Source organism: Periplaneta americana, chromosome 3 (assembly GCF_040183065.1).
Source record: "Periplaneta americana isolate PAMFEO1 chromosome 3, P.americana_PAMFEO1_priV1, whole genome shotgun sequence".
Taxonomy (NCBI): Eukaryota; Metazoa; Arthropoda; class Insecta; order Blattodea; family Blattidae; genus Periplaneta; species Periplaneta americana.
Window position 1 is genome coordinate 51,381,580 of NC_091119.1, and position 25,208 is coordinate 51,406,787.

The 25,208-nt window shown below is 35.3% G+C and overlaps 1 protein-coding gene across 1 annotated transcript in view; it reads left to right on the forward strand.

Annotated features, from left to right (window-relative positions):
• LOC138697021 (alkaline phosphatase, tissue-nonspecific isozyme-like) overlaps positions 1–25,208 on the forward strand; it is a 790,521-nt gene that overhangs the window by 732,948 nt on the left and 32,365 nt on the right. The window contains exons 5-7 of the mRNA XM_069822614.1: positions 916–1,123; positions 2,991–3,131; positions 7,694–7,888. Coding sequence (XP_069678715.1) covers positions 916–1,123; positions 2,991–3,131; positions 7,694–7,888 — 544 coding nt within the window. The remainder of the gene's footprint in view (positions 1–915; positions 1,124–2,990; positions 3,132–7,693; positions 7,889–25,208) is intronic.

The window sequence follows — 25,208 nt, forward strand, 5'->3', positions numbered from 1 at the left end:
TAATTTCAAGTTAGAAATATGGTCGAGCATAAAAAGTCGTATGAAACTTGCCTATAATGGTAATTAAGACGCTCGTATGAAAATTATGAAACTCCCTTGCGCTCGTTTCATAAACAAACATACTCGCGTCTTAATTACTACCATTATAAGCTCGTTGCATAATGCACTAATTTGTTCCTATACACTCCATAATAAAACATTCTACTCTTTACCATTCACATTCTTGTCTCTATCATTCTACCTCTGATCACTCTCGTTTTCATTCTCTTCTTTCGCCTTCTAATGTTCGTCTTTCTCGTTTTCATTCCTCCCTTTCACGTTCTAATGTTCGTACAAGTTTAATTATCTTACATCCAATATAAAATAATATAACTAAATTTACCGATTTTTATAGGTACCGTACCGTATCTCTACTTTGACCTCAGAATATAAAAACCCGTTATACTTAATTGTATGTTATATAAGAGCTGAGTTCCCTTTAAAATTTATTCTCTTGTTAACAGAAATACACTAAAGTAAAAAAGCCAAATATAGGCCTAAGCAGAATAAATACTAAATAACGGTAGGCCTACATTAATACTAGAAGAAAAATTCATTACATCAATTTACCAAAATAACAATACACACAAAATATTACATCATACGGTACCGCACCAAAAGATCAATAGTTAAATATGAAATATATAAACATTATATAGGAACAGCGGCGAACTTCTGCCTAAGCAAACTAGGCAGCAGCCTAGGACTCTAGCTTCGGGGGGGTCCCGGCCAGGAATAATAATAATAATAATAATAATAATAATAATAATAATAATAATAACACAGTATTTTTGGAGATTTCATGTAGTCCTTGTTTGCATAAAAGTTTTTCCTTTGCAAGTTCCTCACTCTTACACGCAGATTGGTGGTTTGCAGGTGGTGCTGGGTGGAGGGCGCCGACACTGGTTGCCAAAGGTATCGCGGGACCCGGAGCCACCGGGCGAAGAAGGACGGCGTCTGGACGGCCGCAATCTCATCGCTGATTGGCTGAGAGAAAAGAAGCGACGAGGACTCCGGGCAGAATACGTGTGGAACCGCGCTCAAATGGAGCAAGTGGATCCGCGACGAGTCGACCACTTGCTAGGTACAACATAAGCACAATTGAAGGGTTCAGAGCCATAGTGGGCCAAGCGCCATTTATTAAAAACGGAGAAAGCAAGGGTTAAAGTTAAGTGAATACAATAGTTTAATTAAGATTGAAATATCATTTAATTTTAATGTGAATACTTTATATTACTTGTTATATATTTCCATTGAATTATGGTAATAACTTCATTTTGAACCTTGTTTTCTACGGTTGTAGTAAATGGCGCTTGGCCCATTATGGTTCTGAACCCTTCAATTGTTGTAATGTAGAATGATCGGTAGGGAACGGTTACTAGTTAGGATGACTGCTGGTTTCAGCCTCTTTGTTGAGAGACGTGTATTCAGTTCCATCTGAAGAATGAGAAGTTCAGTTCACCAGATGGGTTAGTCGAGTAGCATACTTACTGCTTGCTTAATATGTGGAATATCCAAAGTTCAACAGTAGAGGTAGAAACTCTTTTCATATAATGCCTTAGGACAGGAATGTATGAGAAACAGCGCGTGAACAACCTTCGATTACTACGCGTGCTACCTAGCTGCAGTGTGTATTGCTGCACAGGAAGCAGTGTCTAGAAGGCAAGGGTGAACAAAATGAACTATAATTAAGAGTTACAATAATTCTTTATGGTTTTCTTTACCTTTTTAATAAATGTAACAAAATTCTTTCACAACAGAAGATGTTATACAGTGACATCAATTTATTTTTACTAACATTTCTAATATTAACCTGGCTATACCTTTGGATTAATGGTTAAGAAACCGGAAACACCGTTTGCTACCCCCTTCCACGACTGGAGTTACATGATAATGGCGTAAAATACAAACAAATCATTTTACTAGATATAGGTGGGAAGAAAAGTGGTGCATCCATTTACGTAGACTAGGAAATATCGCAATTTTGAATTTGATCATTTTCATTAGCTTTTTGTTCAATCAAAACACAGTACAGTATTAACAATAAGTGTTTTATTCACGAACTGAGTTATCCATGCGAACGTATTCATTATGTAGTTAATATTATACTGTCTACAGTCCATTAGCGTACAATATAGAGAATGAAGTTAAATTGAAAAATAATCAATATATGGATATTTAAACACATTTTTTAAAATGGTGGCCGTTCATTTCCATACAGGTTTCAGTTCTTTTGTGCATATTATCGCATTATAGACTATTGCATATAATTCCAATTACCAGTTTCGTCCTACGTACTAGCAACTCATATTGAAATAATTCTGTACCTACTCTATAAAGATACCTTCGTACTGTAAATTCAATCGTCACTTCTGCCCGTCCTGCACAGATAAAATTACTCGGACATGCTATCTACTGTCCGTCCAAGTAGCAAATCACGTTACAGTTAATTACTTAACGAGGCCCTTTTATTTAAGTTATTTTAAACAGTTGTGTAATATTACGTACACTTCCAATTCCTAACAGAAATTAATGTTTTCAGAAAAAAGCTAAGACAGCCCACCCATTAGCCTTTGCAGAGGGGAGAGCAGAAGCAGGTGGGGGAAATGGGGATGCGACTTAGGCAAACGGACGACAGTAGCTGTGCGAAAATATGATTCAATATTGAAAGCTCTTTCGTCACTGGAAAACGCGAACATATTTCTGGAACGTACTATACTCACTAACTCAGTATTGCTTACTGTATGCGGCCTTGGTTCTGTGTTGAGGACAGTTGGAACTTCATTATTAGAAGGGGTGGGAGTGAAGTACATTAAAAAACTCAGGTACAATAAAAATTGAAGTAAAAATAAAATGATGTCCCTGTATAAGCAGTTTTGAATAACTAACCAAAAGTCATATGTAATTTGCAATACTGGCTCAATATTAAAAAAAAAAATAATACTGTGCAGGACTTTTCGCTTACTCACACCTGGACTTCGAGGCGGACAGAGACACAGGTCCGAACGGAGACCCCTCGCTGGCCGACATGACCCGCGTGGCGCTCTCTATCCTCGCCAAGAATCCGCGCGGCTTCCTGCTTTTTGTGGAAGGTGAGACAGTCCATGTTCTTATAGAACTGACTACCTAGGTTTAACGAAGTAGAATTATTATTGTGTTTCCAAAATCCATACATGTTTGTACACTATGTATACGCACACATGCACATATTTACATACACACATAAACGTACAACACATACATACTTGGAGAATTAAATTCAGCTGCGTCGGAATCCTGAGGAATTAACTAATTGACGAACTGGTGAAGGAAGCAGTGAGTAGCAAGTGAACAGAGTATTACGATGATATCCTGAAAAGTGTTATAATAAGAGAACATTTGAACTTAGTATAGATAAGTGACAAAGCGAGTGGAACCAAATCATTTTCCCCAAGCATAAAATAAAGACGAAACTAAAATAACCTTATTTCCTAATCTTACAACTTCCATTACAGCACACGACACTGACGACACTATTATATCCTATTTACAAAGATCCAAGATCAAGAAAACTCGATATTAGAATGCCAATTTAGTACAAGAAAGAGACATTTTAATAGCTTCACTATTAAAAACAGGAAAATGGCCTGTTAACATAGAACATTTAATCAAGAGACGTACAAGAAGTTTGATTAAAGGGTTAGGCACAGCTTATAGCAGTAAAATTTTGGAAATATTCAACACTTTTTCCTCCATTAATGTATTTTGTATGATAATAAAAATTAGTATGTGTAAAACACTGTCCTTCTGCTATATGAAAAAAATAATTTTACGATTTAAAACAAAATTATATATATATTTTTTTAAATTCAGAATGGTTGCAGTTCACTGTGCAGTGATGAAGCGCTTTCCTCATAACTCAAAAACTATCCAACATTCTGTGATGAAGTTTTTTTGTGTGTATTTATGCATGTTATATCTACAACACGATGCAAAATCACTTCTCTATTTTTGATAGATCGTCTGATAAAAAATAAGTTCATTAAAAATGGTCAAATATCAATATTTTCTTCTAACACAAAATTTAAAAAAAATATTATTTATTAAGGAATGTAGTTGAAAGAGCATGATATTGCAAACATGAGATTCAGCAATAAAATAAGAAAGAGAGAATATGAAAAAGTTAAAAAGTTTATGAGTTATGAGGGAAAAGCTTCATCACTGCACAGTGAACTGACACCATTTTGAATTTTAAAGAAAAAAATATAATTTTTTTTAAATCTTAATTTTTTTTTCATGTAGCAGAAGCACAGTGTTTTACACATACCAATTTTCATTATTTTACAAGATACAGTAATGGAGGAAAAAAATGTTGAATATTTCCAAAATTTTACTGCTGTAAGCTGTACCTAACCCCTTAAATTTACAAACTGTATATCCTTACTTAGCTCATTTACAATGAGTTATATTTTACTTCATCTTGTACTGCATATGAAATTTTTGTCTCACTGAAAATGTAAAAATTGTATACCTGTAAAAATAACAAAGCATGTAGTACAAGTATTATTTCACCGTAACGAAGCATGCAGTCAATAAACATTAAAAAACACACACACACGCACGCACACACATACACATGGTGTAACTAAATAAATTTACAAAATCTGAGTATTCGGATGTGATCCGTAAAATGTTACTACATTTTTTATATTCTTCAGTATACAGGCTACATATTTTCTGAAACGTTTACTTCCAACCCACAGCAATATTTTATGAAGTTACTATACCATGTTTTTTACTTGGTTATTTAACGACGCTGTATCAACTACGAGGTTATTTAAGTAGATGGAATTGGAGATAGAGAGATGGTATTTGGCGAGATGAGGCCGAGGATTCGCCATAGATTACCTAACATTTGTCTTACGGTTGGGGAAAACCTCGGAAAAACCCAACCAGATAATGAGCCCAAGCGGGAATCGAACCTACGCCCGAGCGCAACTCCAGATCGGCAGGCAAGCGCCTTAGTCAACTGAGCTACACTGATAACTGTGTACCAAGTTACTGTATATATAGATTAGCCGAAATAAACTTGCCACAGTTAAGTACATTACCCTTGCGTTTCATCACATTTACATAACATGAAAGCTACCGAAAATATCGATATTCAATATTGGCGCTAAGACTTAGTGCATCGTCTTTTCTGCGTTGGTATCGGTAGCCGCCACTTTAGATATGAACAAGAGTTTCAAATGTAAGAAATACTGCACAGAACTTTGATAATAATTTTACTTGAGGGAGCTACTGGCTTAGGGATTAGAGGTTTCACTAGGGCGTGAGTTCGAATCTGGTTTGGGCTGATTACCTGTTTTTTTTTAATAGATTTTTCTCCAACTTTAAGTCATGGTGATTCCTCGGTCTTAATTCATTAAATTTTACTTCGCTGTCAATATTTCCATTGACGATAGGTGACCTAGCAGCCGCTGAACAACCTAATTATTTGGTTGTTTTATATAATGCACAATACTCTGAAAATGACGCTTCAGATCATTTATAATACAGTAATTAAATGTCCGTTTTTGGCTCCGCTAAAGTCTGTACAACTCATTTAATTACTCTCTCAGTATTCAAATATCTTCCTACTTTCTGTCAGTTGGTCTCATGATGTACCTTCTATTTTAATAGACCTGTACTGGGTGAACAGATTATAAGTTTACCGTGCTACGCGCCGGGATGCATGGGCCGCGCAGCCTGAACTCACGGCCATAATGCAACACAAGTCCGCGCTTTACCAAACTACAACTTCAATACTGGAGGCACTGGCTAATAATATTACAAAATAAGAATCATTTAAACAGATGTGTACTGATCCGTGTCACTCAAGATGTTGTAACTGATTTCCTTCATATTCCAAACATTTCTGGTATCGACAAATGAAATTATCCAGAAGAATTCTCTAGGCCAGGACTGCAGAACTCGTAAGTAGGGGGAAATACGACGTCAGTCTCACTCCGCTTATATTGGGAATGATCGCCTTCTGCATAGAGTTGTTGACAATCTTTGTGTGTTGAAGATCCATCAGTGGCGGCACTGTAATTTTCAAAAAGGGTTGTAATAAAGTCATTGTATTTATAATGCGTTATGTCGTTTCAAGGTTTACGATTATGCTAGATTTTCTGTCGGTAGTTTCTTTGAGAATTCTTTGCGCCTAACCTGCTTTAGATTTTCCAAAATTTCCTCCCATCAACACCTACGGAAACATAAATTTGTAGCATTTAAGTAATAAACCTTGAAAGTTTATATATATATATATATATATATATATATATATATGTCACTATTCATTTCAATATAAAATGAACACAACGAGTGATGTCCTTAATTTGACAGTATATAAATAAATATTCAAAATACAGTTCGTAATAATGAACTTACTCGAAAGTTTGACTATTCCATAATTCTTAACGTGGGCTTTGTTGAATTGTCGCTTAATATTGGAATGACGAGTAGAAATAAATTGGATGGGACTCAGTAAACAAACAATTCTTTCGTCTTCTACAACAAAATAATCATATTCCCATTTCCTTTGGAAGTAGTATTTCTTCACGGGTTTAGAATTTGCCACGTTCCAATTCTCTTTGAACTGAAGTACGTTATTTATCTATTTATTTATTTATTCATTCATTCATTCATTCATTCATTCATTCATTCATTCATTCATTTATTTATTTATTTATTTATTTATTTGTTTATTTATTTAATTTGGCTGCAGTGCGTTACAATGTTGAATGACAGTATTGACCTCCGGTCATATAGATATCACTCACTTACCAACATACAATTTATATACAATATACATAGGTAGACTTTCTTATATTATATACACACATTTTTAAATTTATTTTACATGTCTTTTAACTTATTTATTTCCCTCATTCGTTTTTCTCTTACTTTCTAAAGGTATGTTCCTAAGGATTTTATTACCTGTTCATTTGTAATTCTTGATAGCGTATTGTGTACCTGCCGCCGCGAGAATGAATGTTGGTATAGCCGAGCGCAACTTGAACGCTATGACAGCACTGTTAGAAAAGGTGAGTGGGGTATAGAAGGGGTACGAAGGCAGTCGCTCTGAAGAGCTACAGTTCTGCAGGTCTGCTCTAGGCGATGCCCAATGTCATGGAGAACTTCTTCAGTGAGCACTGTGTATCGTCGTCTTCGCTTCTTATTTGAACACTCCTCACTTTCCGAAATGTGTTAACTAATTTATGAATCTCAGCACGACTTGGAACGCGATTATTAGGGAAGTTTTCTTGGAATAATCTGCTGACAGAACGAGCCGATTCTGTACGCACGTAAGAATCGCAAATAAACACTGGTTTTGGAATAGAATACTTTGGCTTATTATTAGCCATACCCTTCATAGCACACTACTGTACACGTGCGGTTTCAACAGCCGTTTAACTCAGACTGTTCCCGCGCTCTCTGCCGTGGCTCGGCTGACTAACCGCGCGCGGACGGTAAACTCATAATCTGTTCATCTTGTATAACGTGTATACCAACAAATGGACGATAACTAGAACTTTATTTTGTGTTGTCCTATGTTATTAAAACTTATTTTAAAATAAAGAAGAGTGGAAGAACTTTATACATCCTCATTTGAGTTTGTTACATCACACAGGTGGCCGTATTGATCATGCTCATCATTACAACAATGCTTATCGAGCTTTGGTAGAAACTTTAGCGCTGGAGGCTGCTCTGTTGGCAGCACTGCCCCTTGTGGATCTGGCGGACACGCTGTTAGTACTTACGGCGGACCATTCCCACGTCTTGACCCTTGGAGGACTAGCCACACCACGTGGGAACCCTATATTAGGTAAATCCTAATCTTAGCTTATATAAACTTATGTAATACTGTTGGTAATTGTTGAATGGCTGGTGTAGAACTCTAGCCACCAGGATTGTACACTGGACAGTGCAAGTAAAGAAGAGTAACGCATGTTGTCTGTACTATGGTTTATTTTATTTTATTTTATTTTATTTTATTTTATTTTATTTTATTTTATTTTATTTTATTTTATTGGGTTATATTACGACGCTGTATCAACATCTAGGTTATTTAGCGTCCAATTGAAATAAAGGTGATAATCCCGGTGAAATGAATCCGGGATCCAGCACCAAAAGTTACCCAGCATTTGCTCGTATTAGATTGAGGGAAAACCCTGGAAAAAACCTCAACCAGATAACTTGCCCCGACCAGGATTCGAACCTGGGCCACCTGGTTTCGCGGCCAGACGCGCTGACCGTTACTCCACAGGTGTGGACTGTACTATGGTCAAAACAATAGGGCTATATTATACAGGGTGTTAAAAAGTATCCAATATTTAGGAGGTGATAGTATGCATCAAGACAAGAAAATAATGTCTAATAAACATGGGTCCTACAACACATACTTTCTGAGATCTGAACACTTGTTCATAGGAGGTGCTCAATGTGATGTCCATTCACGGCAAACCATTCGGCGTAAGGAATCGCGCACTCTTTGAAGTTGACATGGTTTCTTCATGTGTCCCCATAACGAAAAATCTAGGGGATTTAGGTTTGGGGAACGAGCAGACCAAGGTGTGGGGCTTCCCCGACCAATCCAACGGTCCTGAAATGTCGCAGAGAAAATGTGCTGGTGCGCCATCGTGCATGAATCACATCTTTAATCTCTGCTAACATGGCACATTCTCCAGCAAGGCAGACATTACGTTAATGAGAAAGTCCTGAAAGTTTCTGTGGTAGCACGTATGGCCCTTAATCTATCACCAAGAACGCCTGCCCATACGTTGATTGAGAATCGGTGCTGGTGCCTTGTTTTTTCAACCGCATGGGGATTTTCAACAGCCCACACATGCTGATTACGAAAATTCACATCATCATCTCTGCTGAACCTCGCTCATATCCGCAACCAGACTTTTGTTTTCAGTATTCCTTGAGACGTATCATTGTTTCATGCCAAGGTATCAACTACGGTATGATTACACGGAACAACAAATTTTTACATTTTACCTTGCTCCGAAATAAAAATAGGTGAATATTACTAATATGTGTGCCCTAAATCTGAATTTAAAAACCAAATTGGCCCATCATGTACCATTTTCCGGGGAAAATGAATTTAATTTTTTATGACAAACTTGTACTTGTTTTTAATTTTTCACTGCTACTGATAAAACACACTAGGGATTCAAAATTCCTCATAATACTTTAAAAATGTGTACTGGACATAAAAATGATGTTACATAGTTCAAAACACAAGAACAATAAAAATATTTCATGCGTATAATAATAAAAATCTCTGAATTTGAACTTACATTTAAAATAATTTTCTGGATGACTTCTGTTTATAACTAGACCCAGAACTGTATTTTACAAGGAACCAACAATAGTCTGAAAGCATGTTGGATGATCTTTCTTTATATCGCCTTTCCATTTCAGTTATTTCTTGATGAAATCTTTCCCCATGCTCGTCGCTTACCGTTCCAAAGTTAAGGGAAAGAAATCCAAATGAGAATGTGAAAAGTGTATTTTGAGAGACATATTGCACACAAGTTCTACTTAGTTCTCTGCCCTAGATTTTCCAAGAAAATTTGAGCAAACATCTTTGAAAGCGTGTCATGCCATTCTTCCTGTAATGGCAAGTTTTTCCTCAAACAAAGAGTCAGTCATAATTTTGTGAATTTGTAGACTGATGAAAATGCCCTCTTTTAATTTGTTTTCACTCAAAGCGATAAACTTTTCCTTTAAATACTGAAAGCCACACCCTTGTTTGTTTACTGCATAGACCTCACTTTGAACTGTTATGAAATATACATAATAGAAGGGACCAATACCTGTTTATTTATTAGAAGTACAAAAGAAAATGCCAACAAACATAATAAACCCGCGCCAAATGTTTCCTGGGGGAACGCTTATCGAAAAGCGAAATCATAGCATATCTTAAAAACCTTACGTGATACGACGAAAAGAGATGCATTTTCGGATTCAGCGCACATCAAATCATAAGGGACACATTGTTTTAAGTCGGAGCAAAATTCTTGTTGTTCACTGTTATCTGGTAGTCTGCTGTATTGTAGGGCAGAGAAATGCATTGCCATAAATGGACGTCACATTGAGCAACTCCTGTGAACAAATGTTCAGATCTCAGAAAGTATGTATTGTAGGACCCATGTTTATTAGACATTATTATCTTGTTTTGATGCATGCTACCACCTCCTAAAATATTGGATACTTTTTTTAACACCCTGTATATTATATCCCTCTTGATTAAAAGTATTCATGTTTCACACTCAGAATAAGTATTGATAGGATTTGAGAAGATACGCTATGTACTCGATAGCCTCCTCAGTTGATATACAGTAAACTCACAATGATTGAGTTACAGCAACAAATTTCATCGTACCTGAGCGGTACAGATTCTATTGATATCGTTTTACATACAACGCGGGGCTTGGCGCGCCTGGACACGAAGCTGTTAAGTCTTAGTTATATTGACGTCAAGAGAAACAGGCATTATGAATGATATCTGTAATCCTATTTATATGGTCCATAATGTAACCATAGCCGCCCGTAATGATATACGTATCAATATAGCCCTACTGTTTCTTGAAACTGTACCCTTTCCTTTCCCTCATATCAAAGACTCAGGCTTCTCTTCTAGCTATAATAAATTTAATTTAACTAGCTAGCTATCTAGTGAGTATAAATTAAATTTATGTAACAAAAACGTTTCTAGCACTACCGTAAGAGCCAGGCTCGTGTACGGTGTGGTTTTAGCCAACAATATAACATAAAATTTACAAGGAGAGTTTACTAAATACAGTAAGTAACTTAATTCAAACCAATAAATAACACACAAGAGTAAAGAAGGAGAAAAAGAGAGAAAAAAACACAATTTAATATAAATTGACAATCAGACAGAGGCCAGTGATATTCAATAAAAACATGATTATAGTCGATAGAAATAAAAGATAAAAAATACATTTGTTAATATTATAATATCATGAATAATTTTATAATAGTACATTATGCAACGAGCTTATAATGGTAGTAATTAAGACGCAAGTATGATTGTTTATGAAACGAGCGCAAGCGAGTTTCATAATTTTCATACGAGCGTCTTAATTACATTATAGGCATGTTTCATACGACTTTTTATGCTCGACCATATTTCTAACTTGAAAGTATTGAAAATTAGGTGTTTTTATGGTTATGTGCGAACTGACCTGAATTGTGAGATGTGAGCAGACGCGAAAGTATCGATTTTTTCCGAGGCCGAATGTCATTGACCTTGGCACAATAAGAATGAACATTAGTCTGATATAACCTGGAAATTGATTTAGAATTGAAAAACGAGATGACAAATTGAATTTATTTAAATATTATTTACAGTTAACGCTAATTATTATAGTAACAGAACATAACCTTCTGCGACAGTATTGGATTTCCAGCCTCCGTGACTTTTCGCTAATTGTCTGTCGATTGTATATCCGAGAATAATCGATATAACAGTACAAAGCTGACTTGTGATTGGCTGAAGACCTGTACTTTAATTATTAGGTGTACTTTAATGACATGCATTTAAGGACTGCTACCAGGTGTATAATTACTACATTTCGGCATGGTCGAGCATAAATTTCTTTTTTAAAAGCTTCAATTTTAAAATATTTCAAATTTGGAAAACGGTTTGTAATTTTATTATAAAGTCTTGGGCCGAAATTAGCACCATGTTTAAGAGCTGACTTGTATGACATTTAGGCTCAATTAATGGGAAAGTAGACTTTTGTCTTCGAGTACGATATTCATGTCGATTAGATTTATGTTTTATTTGATTTCTGTGGTAGTAAGTTAGTAAACTATTTTATAAATTATTTAAATAGTTAATAAAGTAAAATACACAAAATGATAAAGTATTTAAATTGCCTGCTTAAATAATTTTTGGTAGTAGAGAAGATTTGGACACGTTCGACATTCTTGACGTGAATACATCTTTAAATCAGACCGCAGGACGGAAACGGCAATGTAACGTTTGCTGGGTGATCCATCCGACACTGTAACTTCGTTACTAATAACACGATTATATCGGGTACACAACTACGATGCGAGCATGACCTTGAGTGGGCATCGCGCATGCGCGAGATGTGGGTGGGGTCCCGCGGCGACTAGCGATCATTTTGGGCTTGGGCGAAATTTTCCGGGCAGTATATCTTGCGATTGTGATGTGCTAGCGCGGTAATTTTGGTACCAAACGAAAGATTTCTGCAAGATCTGTCGATTTAAGCCAAATGTCAAACGTATTTACGTAAAACTACTGTCGTGTCCCCGTCATAGCAACATCCCGATTTTTTATAATTATGTTGAGTATATTAAAAACTTGCCTCGAATGATAGTTGAAGTTAATTGTATTGAATTGCGACCTGTTACGGTCTACCCTTAAGCTAGGTGTATTCCCAAACCCACACCCGCTGACTACACTAAGGTTCGCTGCATATCCAGGTGTCGAGCAGGCAACCCCACTCGTCTCTAGGCCAGCCCCCTCCGTGCGTCGCCAGCCGAAGATCGAGGAATGCTATAGAATGGTAATGGAATGGAGAAATGTTGACGGAATGATGTAAATTCCTAATATGGGGTAAACGGGAGAACCCCGAGTAAAACCCCAACTGCGACCTTGTCCGTCACAAGTGTCACTATGGATTTTTCAATGAAAAATCCCAGACCTGAGTGGAACTCGAACCCGGGACGCCTGCGTGATAGGTCAGAGGTATAACCACTCAACCACCGCAGGGGTTGGAGTTATTTATAACTATGACAGACTTTTAATTTTCACAAATATTTTAAGTAATATACAAAAAAAAAAAAAAAAAAAAAAAAAAACTTTGCACGACGGTGTCTTTATGTGCATACTACTATTGTTGATAGGTTTTGTACTTAGATTTACAACACACGGATTGGTTTCTACAGAGACAGATTAATCTTTTGAAGACATAACAGTAGTTATAGTCAATTTTTTATAATTCTTCAATATTTTATGTCCACGGACATCAGAATCATCCCTTCCAATCATTTTAGCTGCTGTGATGCATCGGATGTAATTATAATACTAGCTTTTACTAATGATTGTAGCAAAATTATACTCTCTTGAATGTGTAATAGTTAGCATTGATTGAAATGGAATAGCATCAACAAACTCTGTTCTTCGGGTTACCTAGTCACCTCTTAGTTTACAATGAAGCAATACGCAAAGCTCTTCAATGCAAAATTATACAGTATTTCCAACTCTAAAATAGAGAGTTTTTGCCATAACGTGTTTCATGTTACCACAGTCTAGTAGGCTATATACAGTCACGAAGCTTGAGTTGTGAGAGTGCTACGAACAATAGACTTTGCCGGTACTGTTTCGCATAGTCTGTAATGAGGCGATATTAGCGATCCTAGTGGTTAGCAACTATCTATGGATGCATATTAACTACGTATTGAGCTTCGTGACTGTATATACTAGACTGTGATGTTACCGTAAACTGTGATGTCACGTGACCGAATACGGTAAGTACTATAGCGGGCTTTGCCATAAAAATAGTTTTTTTCCCAATTATCTGTCACAAACTACGATAAAAACAAGGGAAAATGGAAGAAACACATACATTTCGCATTTTGTATTGAATTTCGCTTTCTATCGGGAATTAAAAACTACAGTAATATTATACCTAATGTGCTTTTAAACATAAAATTACTTATTTTCACAGCATTTAGGCACATTTAGCATTTATCGTGATTGCGAAAATCTACCATCTCTATTGATTAATGCATTCATATGTCAAATATTATACGTGATGTGATAAGTTAAGACCATTGTTGAATTCTTCTGAAGCTGTTTTGTTTCTTGCTTTGTACATTAATTTTGTTTTTAACGAAGGGAATGCTTTAATTTTATCCATGTTTAATTTTTCGTACACTACTTTTAACAATTGAATATAAATAATTGATTAAGTGGCGATCTTTTCGTGTTAATTATGTAGGGTAAGCATGTGCGGCTTAAAGCTGTTTCGGTGCTACTTGATACCATCCTCAGAGCCTTCTGTGTCTCGGCGTCATCTCAACACCCAAAACTCCGATACACACTGGAACTTGAAAACAATAACTCCATAAATTTCCTAGACATCACCATAACAAAAGTTGACAACAAACACACCTTCACCTTCAGAAAATCAACCACCACCACCACACAAATACACAACACATCTAACCACCCCACACAACACAAACATGCTGCATTCAGGACAATGGTACACAGATTACTCAACATACCCATGAGGCAACAACACTACAATGAAGAAGTGAACACAATCAAATACATAGCACAAGAAAATGGTTACAACCCAAACATAATATACAACATCATAAGGAAGACAAAACAAAAACTCAACAAACACAAAAACACACAAAACACAACACAAACACAAGAAATACATCACACTAACATACGAAAACAAAACACACATAAGATCGCATCCTCATTCAGAAAACAGAAATACAACATAGCATACAGAACAGAAAACACACTACAAAGACATCTCAACACACAAACAACACAAACAAATAAATACAACCACACAGGCGTATACAAGCTCACATGCAATAGTTGCGACAGTTTCTACATTGGACAGACAGGCAGATCATTCCAAACACGATACAAAGAACACATTAAAGCAATAACCAGAGGACACAACACATCTACATATGCCGAACATGTAACTAATGCTAACCATACATACAATAACATAAATACAGACATAGAAATCCTACACATACAACCCAAAAACCAAAAACTCAACACACTAGAACATATGAAATACACAGACACACTAAAACACATCCTAATCAAATTCTCAACACACAGATCAATTTCAAAACACACACACTATTTGACACAACTCTTCATCACACGAACGCACCCACACAACAGACAGCGAAGTTGAGATGACGCCGAGACACAGAAGGCTCTGAAGATGGTGTCAAATAGCACTGAAACAGCTGTAAGCCCACAAGCTTACATAATTAACACGAGTAAGATCGATATTTAATCGAATTATTTAATTTTATATTTTATAGTTGTACTTAGGGAGACTGTTGTACCTTTAAATACTTTTCACAATTCATTTATTTTTTAATTTTGAAAAATGAAATTTTTTTAATGAAATAATGCTTGAAATAATTATTTATTTCAGATTCCTTTACAACTTTCTGTATTATTTTCCTGTTTTACACATTTATTAAGAATGGAAAAAATAAAATGAAGGGATATGTAATGTGTTCAAAGATACAACAGGTTCATATAACTTGGAACATACTCTCTTGTAAGTTAGAACACATGGAATATAGGTGGGAATATAGATTTAAAATGTATTTGCCATCATAAACCAGAGCAGGCTTCTCTGATTGAGATTTTATTTCCTGGCGGAGCAATAATTGCTTCAACAGCTTTCTTCAAGGCATGCGGATCAATTGTGGGCCTCTTTACTCCAAACTTACTTCGTGACATGATCTTAAAATAAAAGAAAAACAAAAACCGATAGTATCGTGTACCTTGGAACATGTTCCATGGTACAAGATGTTTTGTGTTCAAAGGTACAAGAGAGTGCACGTTTAAACAAATATGGCTCCCAAAACTAGAGATTCGAATAAATCATGGAAATTAAAATATGTTATTACTCACCAGATTATAGGGAACACACTGTCTTGATAGATAGTAACAAATACAATCTGGTTTTGTGTTAGAAAACATATATTAATGGACGAAATGTTTACTTTTGATACTAAAAAAAATGTTTGTCCACGGAACTCGCACTTTGCAATAAATCAAACCGAAAGTACGACCAGATACCAAGCGGCTTTCTGTACAGTCTACTTCAGTTTGAGTTCTCTAGGTAGCAGCAAAAATTAGAAAACAAAAAATGTTCAAAGGTGCACTATGCTGAAGGTACAACAGTCTCCCCTACGTTTGTAAGTTTGCACTGTCAAATTTTCGCCATTCTTTGATAAAATAATCCATATACTCTTTCATGGCTCGCAGTGAGAAAGATTTTCCAGTTTCAGTCACTGTTTGCTCATGAATATCTTTCCATAGATTCAAGTTTTCATAGGGATTAGTTGCAATTACTTCAAACATTAATATTAAGTCATCATTAATGTTGACACGTAGCCTTTCCTGTTACATTCTGCTCAAGATAAAGCTTCACGATAAACCAGTGGGCTTGTCGTATCACCGTATCACGATTTCTGATAACGATAATGTGACGCATGAATAGAACATTGATCATGTGACTTTACAGTTTACCGTAAACGAAGACCAGTGTCACAAAAACCCTCTAATATTATCTTGCAAAAAGTAGTATGCAATACACATGTGTTAAGTGCGTAACAGAAACTCGGATTAGAAAATACTTGATTTTGTCTCGTCTTTTCTAACTTTTTCTCCATTCTGCCTTTAAAACGCAATAAGCATTCATATCGTAATGCTTTTCATTGCCTCTTCTTCCTAAATACTATCTTGCTTTCACCAACTCAATCGACGCCAAAGAATATTATTATTATTATTATTATTATTATTATTATTATTATTATTATTATTATTATTATTATTATTACTACTATTACTACTGGGCATTTGATTATGTATCGTGACCAGATTATTCTACGAAATGGAAATACAAAAATTGGAGATTTATCTTTCGAAGAGGCAGAAAAATTCAAATATCTTGGAGCAACAGTAACAAATATAAATGACACTCGGGAGAAAATTGAAAGCAAAATAAATATGGAAAATGCGTGTTATTATTCGGTTGAGAAGCTTTTGTCATCTAGTCTGCTGTCAAAAAATCAAGTTAGAATTTATGAAACAGTTATATTACCAGTCATTCTGTATTGTTGTGAAACTTGGACTCTCACTTTCAGAGAGGAACAGAGATTAAGGGTGTTTGGGAATAAGGTGCTTAGGAAAATATTTGAGGCTAAGAGGGATGAAGTTATAGGAGAATTGAGAAAGTTACACAACGCAGAACTGCATGCATTGTATTCTTCATCTGACATAATTAGGAACATTAAATCTAGGCGTTTCAGATGGGCAGGGCATGTAGGACGTATGGGCGAATCCAGAAATGCATATATAGAGTGTTAGTTAGGAGACCGGAGGGAAAAAGACCTTTAGGGAGGCCGAGATGTAGATGGAAGGATAATATTAAAATGGATTTGAGGGAAGTGGGATATGATGATAGAGACTGAATTAATCTTGCACAGGATAGGGACCGATGGCGGGCTTATGTGAGGGCGGCAATGAACCTGGGGTTCCTTGAAAGCCATTTGGAAGTAAATAAGTTGTATTATTACTAGGCATGTGAGGAGAATGACAGAAGAAAGATTGCCTAAAATGGTGTCCGCCTGGGAGAAGAAGGAAAGGGAGACCTCGAAATTCATGGTTACAAGAGACCAGAACAAGGATGAGAGACTGCAGACTGAACGACATGGATTGGATGGATAGGGAAGAATGGAGAAGAACAATAAGACTTTAAGACTTTAGGCACAGAAAGATGTGTAAACGTTGTATATAAATCAAATTATTATTATTATTATTATTATTATTATTATTATTGTTATTGTTATTATTGTTATTATTATTATTATTATTATTATTATTATTATTATTATTATTATAAAAAGAAAGTTAACACATTTTTAGAGAAGAATGTTGTTAAATAACCGACTACATAGTTATGTATGTTAGAAGTTCATAAAGATTCCCTTTTTGATACGAGTGTAAAATTTGTGAAACGAATCTGTATCATACGATGTTTTTTCTATGATTGCACAAGTTTACATTAAATAAATATTTCAAGTTGCAAAGTTAGGCCTATAAGATCACGATTTCACTGTTGTCTAAACTCAGAACCATTAAGAAATAAGTGTCCATGGAATTACAGCCTGTTTTATTCACGATCACGATTTGCTGGCCGTCTAAACCGATTAGGAAAGTTGAATGCTATATCTTGTTGCAATGAGTACTACCATAGGTACTACAGATGTAACTTCAGAATAATAAGGGCTAAAATGTAGATATGAATGTAAAATTTGTTACTTATTTGTGTTACGTGTAATATTTATGTCATGAAAGATTAATTTCTTATTAAATTAAGTTTGTACATTGAATATTGAATTGTCTCTGGCAGAGCGTAAAATGAATAGTAGTGCGTAAAGCGATTACTTACTTTCTTACGCGCTAGTGTTTTAAAGGCTCGCTTTATACACTGATAACAGCGAGTAAAATGCAGTTTTACGCACTGTCGTAGAGAAAAGATATTTAGTAAGTTTGCACAGTCACAATAAGAACAAAATCTTTATGTATGTCTTTGTCACAGTAAAAGAATGTGTGTATTTCTGATTTAAAGTTCCTTGCTTGCATAACAACAAAATAGAAGTCATGTTTTTCATATCGCCTCATGCCCTGGGTAAAAATTCATGCAACCTCACAATAGCAGAACAGTATTTCTCCCATAGTCGAAATTTCACCAAAACTCCACATGTTACTACTGCGGTACACCCATTGATGTGATTTTTTTTTTACGTATCTCAGCATATTATGGTAGTCATTGTATGTGCGGTTCCGGTATAAAAAAAATTGTGTGCAGTGAAATTCAATCAGCTAAATTAGTACAAAATTTCAGACCCCTGGAAAACAATTAATAAACCGCAAATCTGTTCTCTACGTCGCTAGGAGCAACAAAACCATCAACACCAGTTAAACGTGGCTGATTAGTGCGTGATTACGTGTTAACCTAATTATGTGTAATCAAAGGGAGTGGAGTTCACATCTCTCAGCCGAAACAGACATCGGCACTGTTGTTAAAGCAGAGGGACGAAGGTTCGATACAAGTCCATCTTGTAAGGTTTGTAGTAAGTTTTGGACAGTTTGTTCTGAGTCGTGAAGCTAAATTTTGGAGATTTTGCACCTAATAGAGCAGACTCGGATAATTTCGTAATACTAAGGTTCTGGTGTAAGAATAAGGTTCAAATTAAAAAAAATGGATGTGTTTAATGTACTACATTATTAGGGTTCAGGAAGTTACATATCAGCATTATTTATATAATAATTACAAACAAACTATACATGTGAATTATACACGATAAAAAGGATGAATAGAGTTGCCGGAACATTCAGCGTCATATGCCATTGTTGTATGAAGCTTAGAAGGCAGACCGGACCTAGCCGTAAACACAGAAACAAAACGAATACAGTGTCATTCTACGAGTATACGAGTGTATAGTATACGTTCACGAACAGGAAGAAAAGACACAAAGACAGTTTATTTTCATAAACTTTGAGATCAGCCTGAAACTTCTCACATGCACTGCAAGTGTCACGCACGGCGTGGATATCCAAATGATATGTTAAATATGGTGTTGAACATCTTTCTGTAATATTCATAAGACACATCGGAACGACTTTTTGAAATATACATTTCATATTTTTTTATGTTGAGATTGTCGGGAAGATATTTTCGATCACTTTTCGACTGACCATAATGGCTTTTCCGTTCCTTGAGTGATTTAAAGTAGTTGAGCACACTTTCGTAGACATCATCAGTTCTTTGTTGTGATGATTATGATGTTTGCCTCGTTGATCTTTAGGTGGCATTCCTGTAGACTTGAGAGAGTTCTGTAGTACCTGAACGTGCTTGTAAGAGATCCCATGCAAGGAAATGAATGCTTTCAAACACACTGGTATTTCGTCTATGTCGTTAAATTTTAACACGCTTACCTTATAAGAATACTTCCTATAATGTAATTTAGCTGCTGAAAAGGAATATTTCAGAAGTGTCCCTCATTAGAGGAAGTAAGCCTATAATTTCAACAGCCAATGAACGTTTGTTTTTATATGTGAATTTATTTTTTATGACCGTACCTAGTACCTCTTTATTACATTATGCATTAATTGTGTCAAAGCACCTACAGCATATTAATATTTTTCCTTAAGAATTTATGCTCATTAAAGGCTTGATTTAAATAACTATTAGGCTATATTATAACAATTTATTTGGTTTTCTTCTTTAACTCGATCATTCATTCTCTTCTCTTACATATTATATTACTCTAATAGTTATTAAATTAATTAATAGCCTATCGTAAATTGTGTGCATTAAATAACATAGACCCTATGACTACATTATAACAAAGTACTAATGCATTGCAAACTCTTTGCTCTTTGCTGCGAGTTATGATATACAGTGGATAACAGTTATATTTGTACACCTGAATTTAATATTTAAAACAACGTTTTTTTTGCAGAAATAAATATTGTATTCTTCTGTTTTATGTTGCATTATAAATTATTTACATACTTAACAATAAAAGCATTATAAAATAATTTTTCAAATACTTTAACATAACAACTTCCTCTATTTAAACAAAAACACAGCCTTTTCCCTGCAACATTCTTATTTGTACAGTTACAAAAATAAATTATAAATGTTTCTTTGTGTTTACATTTATGGCACAGACGGGAAGTTCTAATACTTTGTTGAATAGCCCCTAGCCTTCAATACAGCTCTGCACCTTCTTTGCATTGACTGTACAAACCTAAGACAAGTGGCAGGTTTAATTTCTTCCCACGTCTTCAAAATAACTTCCTTTAGATCTTCTTTAGATTTTACTTTACATTTACGAACTCTTCTCTTGAGAATTGGCAATAGATGCTCAATAGGATTAAGGTCCGCGGATTGGGCAGGTGTTCTAAGCTGTTTAGGAACATTCCAGATGAGCCACAGTTTGTTAATTTCTGCTGTATGCTTGGGGTCGTTATCTTGCTGAAACATGTAAGATGCCGATAGTCCCATTTTTTCCACACTTTGTTTGACATTATTTTTTAAAATGTTCAAATAACCCCATTTCTTTAAATTGTCATCAATGAAATGAATCGTACCCACTCCTTTTGATGACATACACCCCCACAATTTAATTTGATTCACTTCCGTGCTTGACTGTTGGTAAAGTATTCTCCACATTATCGGCCGTATTGGCTTTCCTCCACACCGTCTGTATTCCATCAGATCCAAATAGATTTATTTTAGTCTCATCAGACCAAATCACAGTATTCCAGAAGGTTTGAGGTTTGTCCTGGTGCTCTTTAGCAAATGCCGATCTTGCTACACGATTCTTTTTACTTACATATGGCCTTTTTCTTGGGATTCTGCCGCGATACCCATGCTACCACAGTATTCGTCGAACGGTTTGACTGGATATCTTCTTACCCGATGCCTGTTGCAACATCTGCACAATTTCTGGTGCAGTTACACGTGGGTTCACTTTAACTTTGTTAACAATGAAACGTTTTTCTCTCTCATTCAGGAACGATTCTCTACTTCTTCTCGGAATATTCTTAATGGAACCATTATATTTGAACTTATAACTTACTGTTGAGTGAGGTTTTTTCACAATATTACCAATTTTCCTGAGTGAATAGCCCCTCAAAGCAAGACTGATTATCGTATGCTTAAGTTCTGTGCTTAGCTCCTTCCCTTTCTTCATGTTGGACACGACTGATATAATACATAACAGACAACATCGCTACTCCCCCATCCCAATAGGTACGGAAACGCTATTAACCATCTATGCACACAGTAAATGTAACGTATCTTTGTAAAGTGTATAAATAAGAGTGTTGCATGATATGTTGCCTTATTGTGATGCATTTACTTCCCACTGTTTATAAATAACATTGTCATCATTTTGTTACATTGTACCTGTTTAGTACAAGGATTTTAATAATATATTAAAGTATTTTAAAGTTTAAATCAATTTATAAGACAAACCAAGTTATTTCTTTATAAAATTTCAGCCTGTACAAATATAACTGTTATCCACTGTATATGATATGATATAGCCTATACTTAATGTCATCAAAAAAATCATACAAGTAATGGTGCACCTTCACTTTGCTGTATACAGGTACTCACCATAACTATACTTACATTTACATACCGTTGTCAAAGCATATACATGATAGTGACGTCCTACGTATTAAACCTTTAGGTACTCTAATTAACTACAGCTTAACTATTAGAACTAGAACTTCGTTACTACTGGTATTACAATTACAGCTTTGTCCCTTAATTTGTAACCGCGTAATATCGGACGAATTTTCTCATTTTTTCAGTCAGTATCTGGGGCTTCCTATTGACACATATTAGTCTTAGCTGTTATTCGTTTTGCAAATCGATTGTATAATACTACCACCCTAATTTTTATTACAGTTCATTCACATATTTCTAATAAGAATTTCGCGCACATTTTTCACACTTTGGATTCTCTCGACCAGATCACATCCTTCTCTAGTGTTCGCTCCATTCTACCACTCTTTCGATTATTTCATTTATCCCCATCCCTAGCAATATAATTATTCAAGTCCACTTTTCAGCCAATTACAATTTATCACACTTTCACCAATATTGACGCACTTGACTCCCTCCTTGAAGATTCTTGATAGATCCGTTTTCCTCTACCATCTGTAGATTTACTATGCAACGTACTCGTAACTTGGACATAGACCTCAGGTAACAGCTGTTTACATGTTGAACTCTTTGCTGCGAGTTACTACAGGAGTAGGAGGGTAGTAGAGTAGAGGACAACTCCTTGGTTGCCGCTCAAGAAACCACAAAGAACATCATGCGCTCGAATGCTTACTCATCCTTCTTGCCGTATAGTCCTCATATCTACTCGTATATACTAAAAAAATTAGCACTCTATAAGAGTTAGTACAATTTTGTGATAGTACAAGGGTATTTTCGTGGTAGTCCTTAAATGCAAAATATTTAGGCATTCAGTCATTTTTTTAAACCCTCAGTCAGATTCATACTTACAACCCAAACAATTCAAGTTCTTTCGGTATTTTGAAAGGCGTTGAAATGGTTCATGAAATCACTGATCACAAGTAACTCATCTGTCGTTCACCGTGCCTGTCGTCCTCGAAATTTCCTGAGTAAGAACCGCACAAAAATAATTAGGCTTATCATTCGGCTTTTCTTTAAGCACGGATCTTCTTTGTTTTGCTCCTGAAGACGATGATGTTTCGTTGTCTATCTCTTTTAACTCACTTGGGAGGCAGTTTTCCTTTTTTTAAAACAGAATAATTGCCTCTTTCATATCATTTATATTGCATCTCTTTCCGCATTTGACCCTGCGATTACCTGCCATCTGCACGTGCATGCCATGCACAATATAGGCCAGCGGTGACCAAAACTCGAACTGCAGTGATTGCTTGCGACAGACAGCCTATGAAGTAAGAAGACGGAGGAAAGGTACTTGGCATGAAAACTACAACCAGTGGTGGTTCCTGTACTAACATCTTGATCAATCCCGCGGATAAAAGTCTCAAACTTTCCTGTATCGATAATGTCTCTGCTGTCATCAGGAGCCAGTCAAAAATATACGATTTTTCTGGTTTCTTTTTTAACCTTCGTCCTGAATATAATCAGGAATTTTCTAAATTCTTCTTTCGATCCTCGGTCGAAAAATTCGCAGTTTTTCAAAATTAAAAACTTCTTATGGACAAGTTATTTAAGCTATTTTAATCATTACTCTTTTGAAAAATTCTGTTCTATTAAAAGGCTTTAGAGCACGAGATAATTCGAATGCCATTAGGTAGCTGACTTCCTTACATTTATTTATGTCATCTTTCTCTTCCTGGCCATGATTTAAGACATGTCAATTTCTGACGTTTAAGTTCGTTGGCACATAATATTGAATCAGTTTTTATACAATATTATTATTATTATTATTATTATTATTATTATTATTATTATTATTAAATGAATAACTAATAAATAGTTACCCTCATCTAAGGATTAAGAAGAATAAAATTGAGATAAAAGCTAATAATGTTATCCTTTTAGGGAGAAAATATAAAAAAAAATCAGTATTCATGCACGTATAGAAGAATAATAGAAACACATACTTAATGGTCAATAATAATAATAATAATAATAATACATTATTCAGCGTGGCAATTAATGTTTCTATATACTCCTACTTGAACCGTTGAGCAAAGTAAACATATTACATTTTGTCCGACACAACAATAAAAAAGTTCTCGTTCTCATTCTTTACGAAACCACCTCTTACTGATTGTAGAGACAGAGTTTGTAGAGCGACATGATACCGCCACTGCTTGCCTGCAGTACGTGAATGAAACACACAGCAATGTACAGGAAACTCCTTGTACCCATTTGAACGTCTGTGATTACACTGATATAGGCTATCAGAGATCTTCTGAATACACAAACAAACATTTTTTTACTATTCACACATTCAATATTTCCTCCACCAGTGTGTGTTGTTATAGTATATAAAAAAATTTAATGAGAGAAAAATGGCCTCGTGGAAAGAGAAAAACGCTACGAAAATAACTCTGTTATATAATCAGTGCATTGATAAGGATATATTTTTCACCGAGAAGTATACAATTTCATGCTTACAATTGAAAACAATTTGGACTACAAAACACAGAAAAAAATTTTTTAACAAAGGAAATCGGATAGCGTATTCACTCGAAAATTTAAAACTATAGATCTCACAATTCTTCAAGTAGTTTCCAAAAAAATCCCCTCAAGTCACTGCAAGAGCACAGTGAACAAAATCTATCTTATAGTACATCTTCTACCGTTTATACTATACCGTCAAAATTACATTTGTTGCTATTTATATCTTTTACTATAACTGTCAGTAAAAATTTGTTGAAGCTAAGAAAATGTTCTTCCTACGTCACATGACGTTACAGGGACATAATAATAATAATAATAATAATAATAATAATAATAATAATAACAACAAAAATCAAAATACAAATTATCAGTATTTATATTTTACACAATATACTGGGTGTTCATTTCAAAGTGTGTTATGACGTCACTGTTGTGAGTCAGTTATTTGAAGCAAGTTTCAGCTTTTATGTCAGAAAAGTTGCCTATTATTCAAGGCGTTCGATCTGAACTTGAGAACGTGTACGGTATAACTTGAACGTCGTAGCAACAGATGGCGGTCTATACGGTCTGTGTGCTACCATAACCTCTTTCGAACAGTGTTTTGCGCGGGCAAGTCGTACGCAGGATATT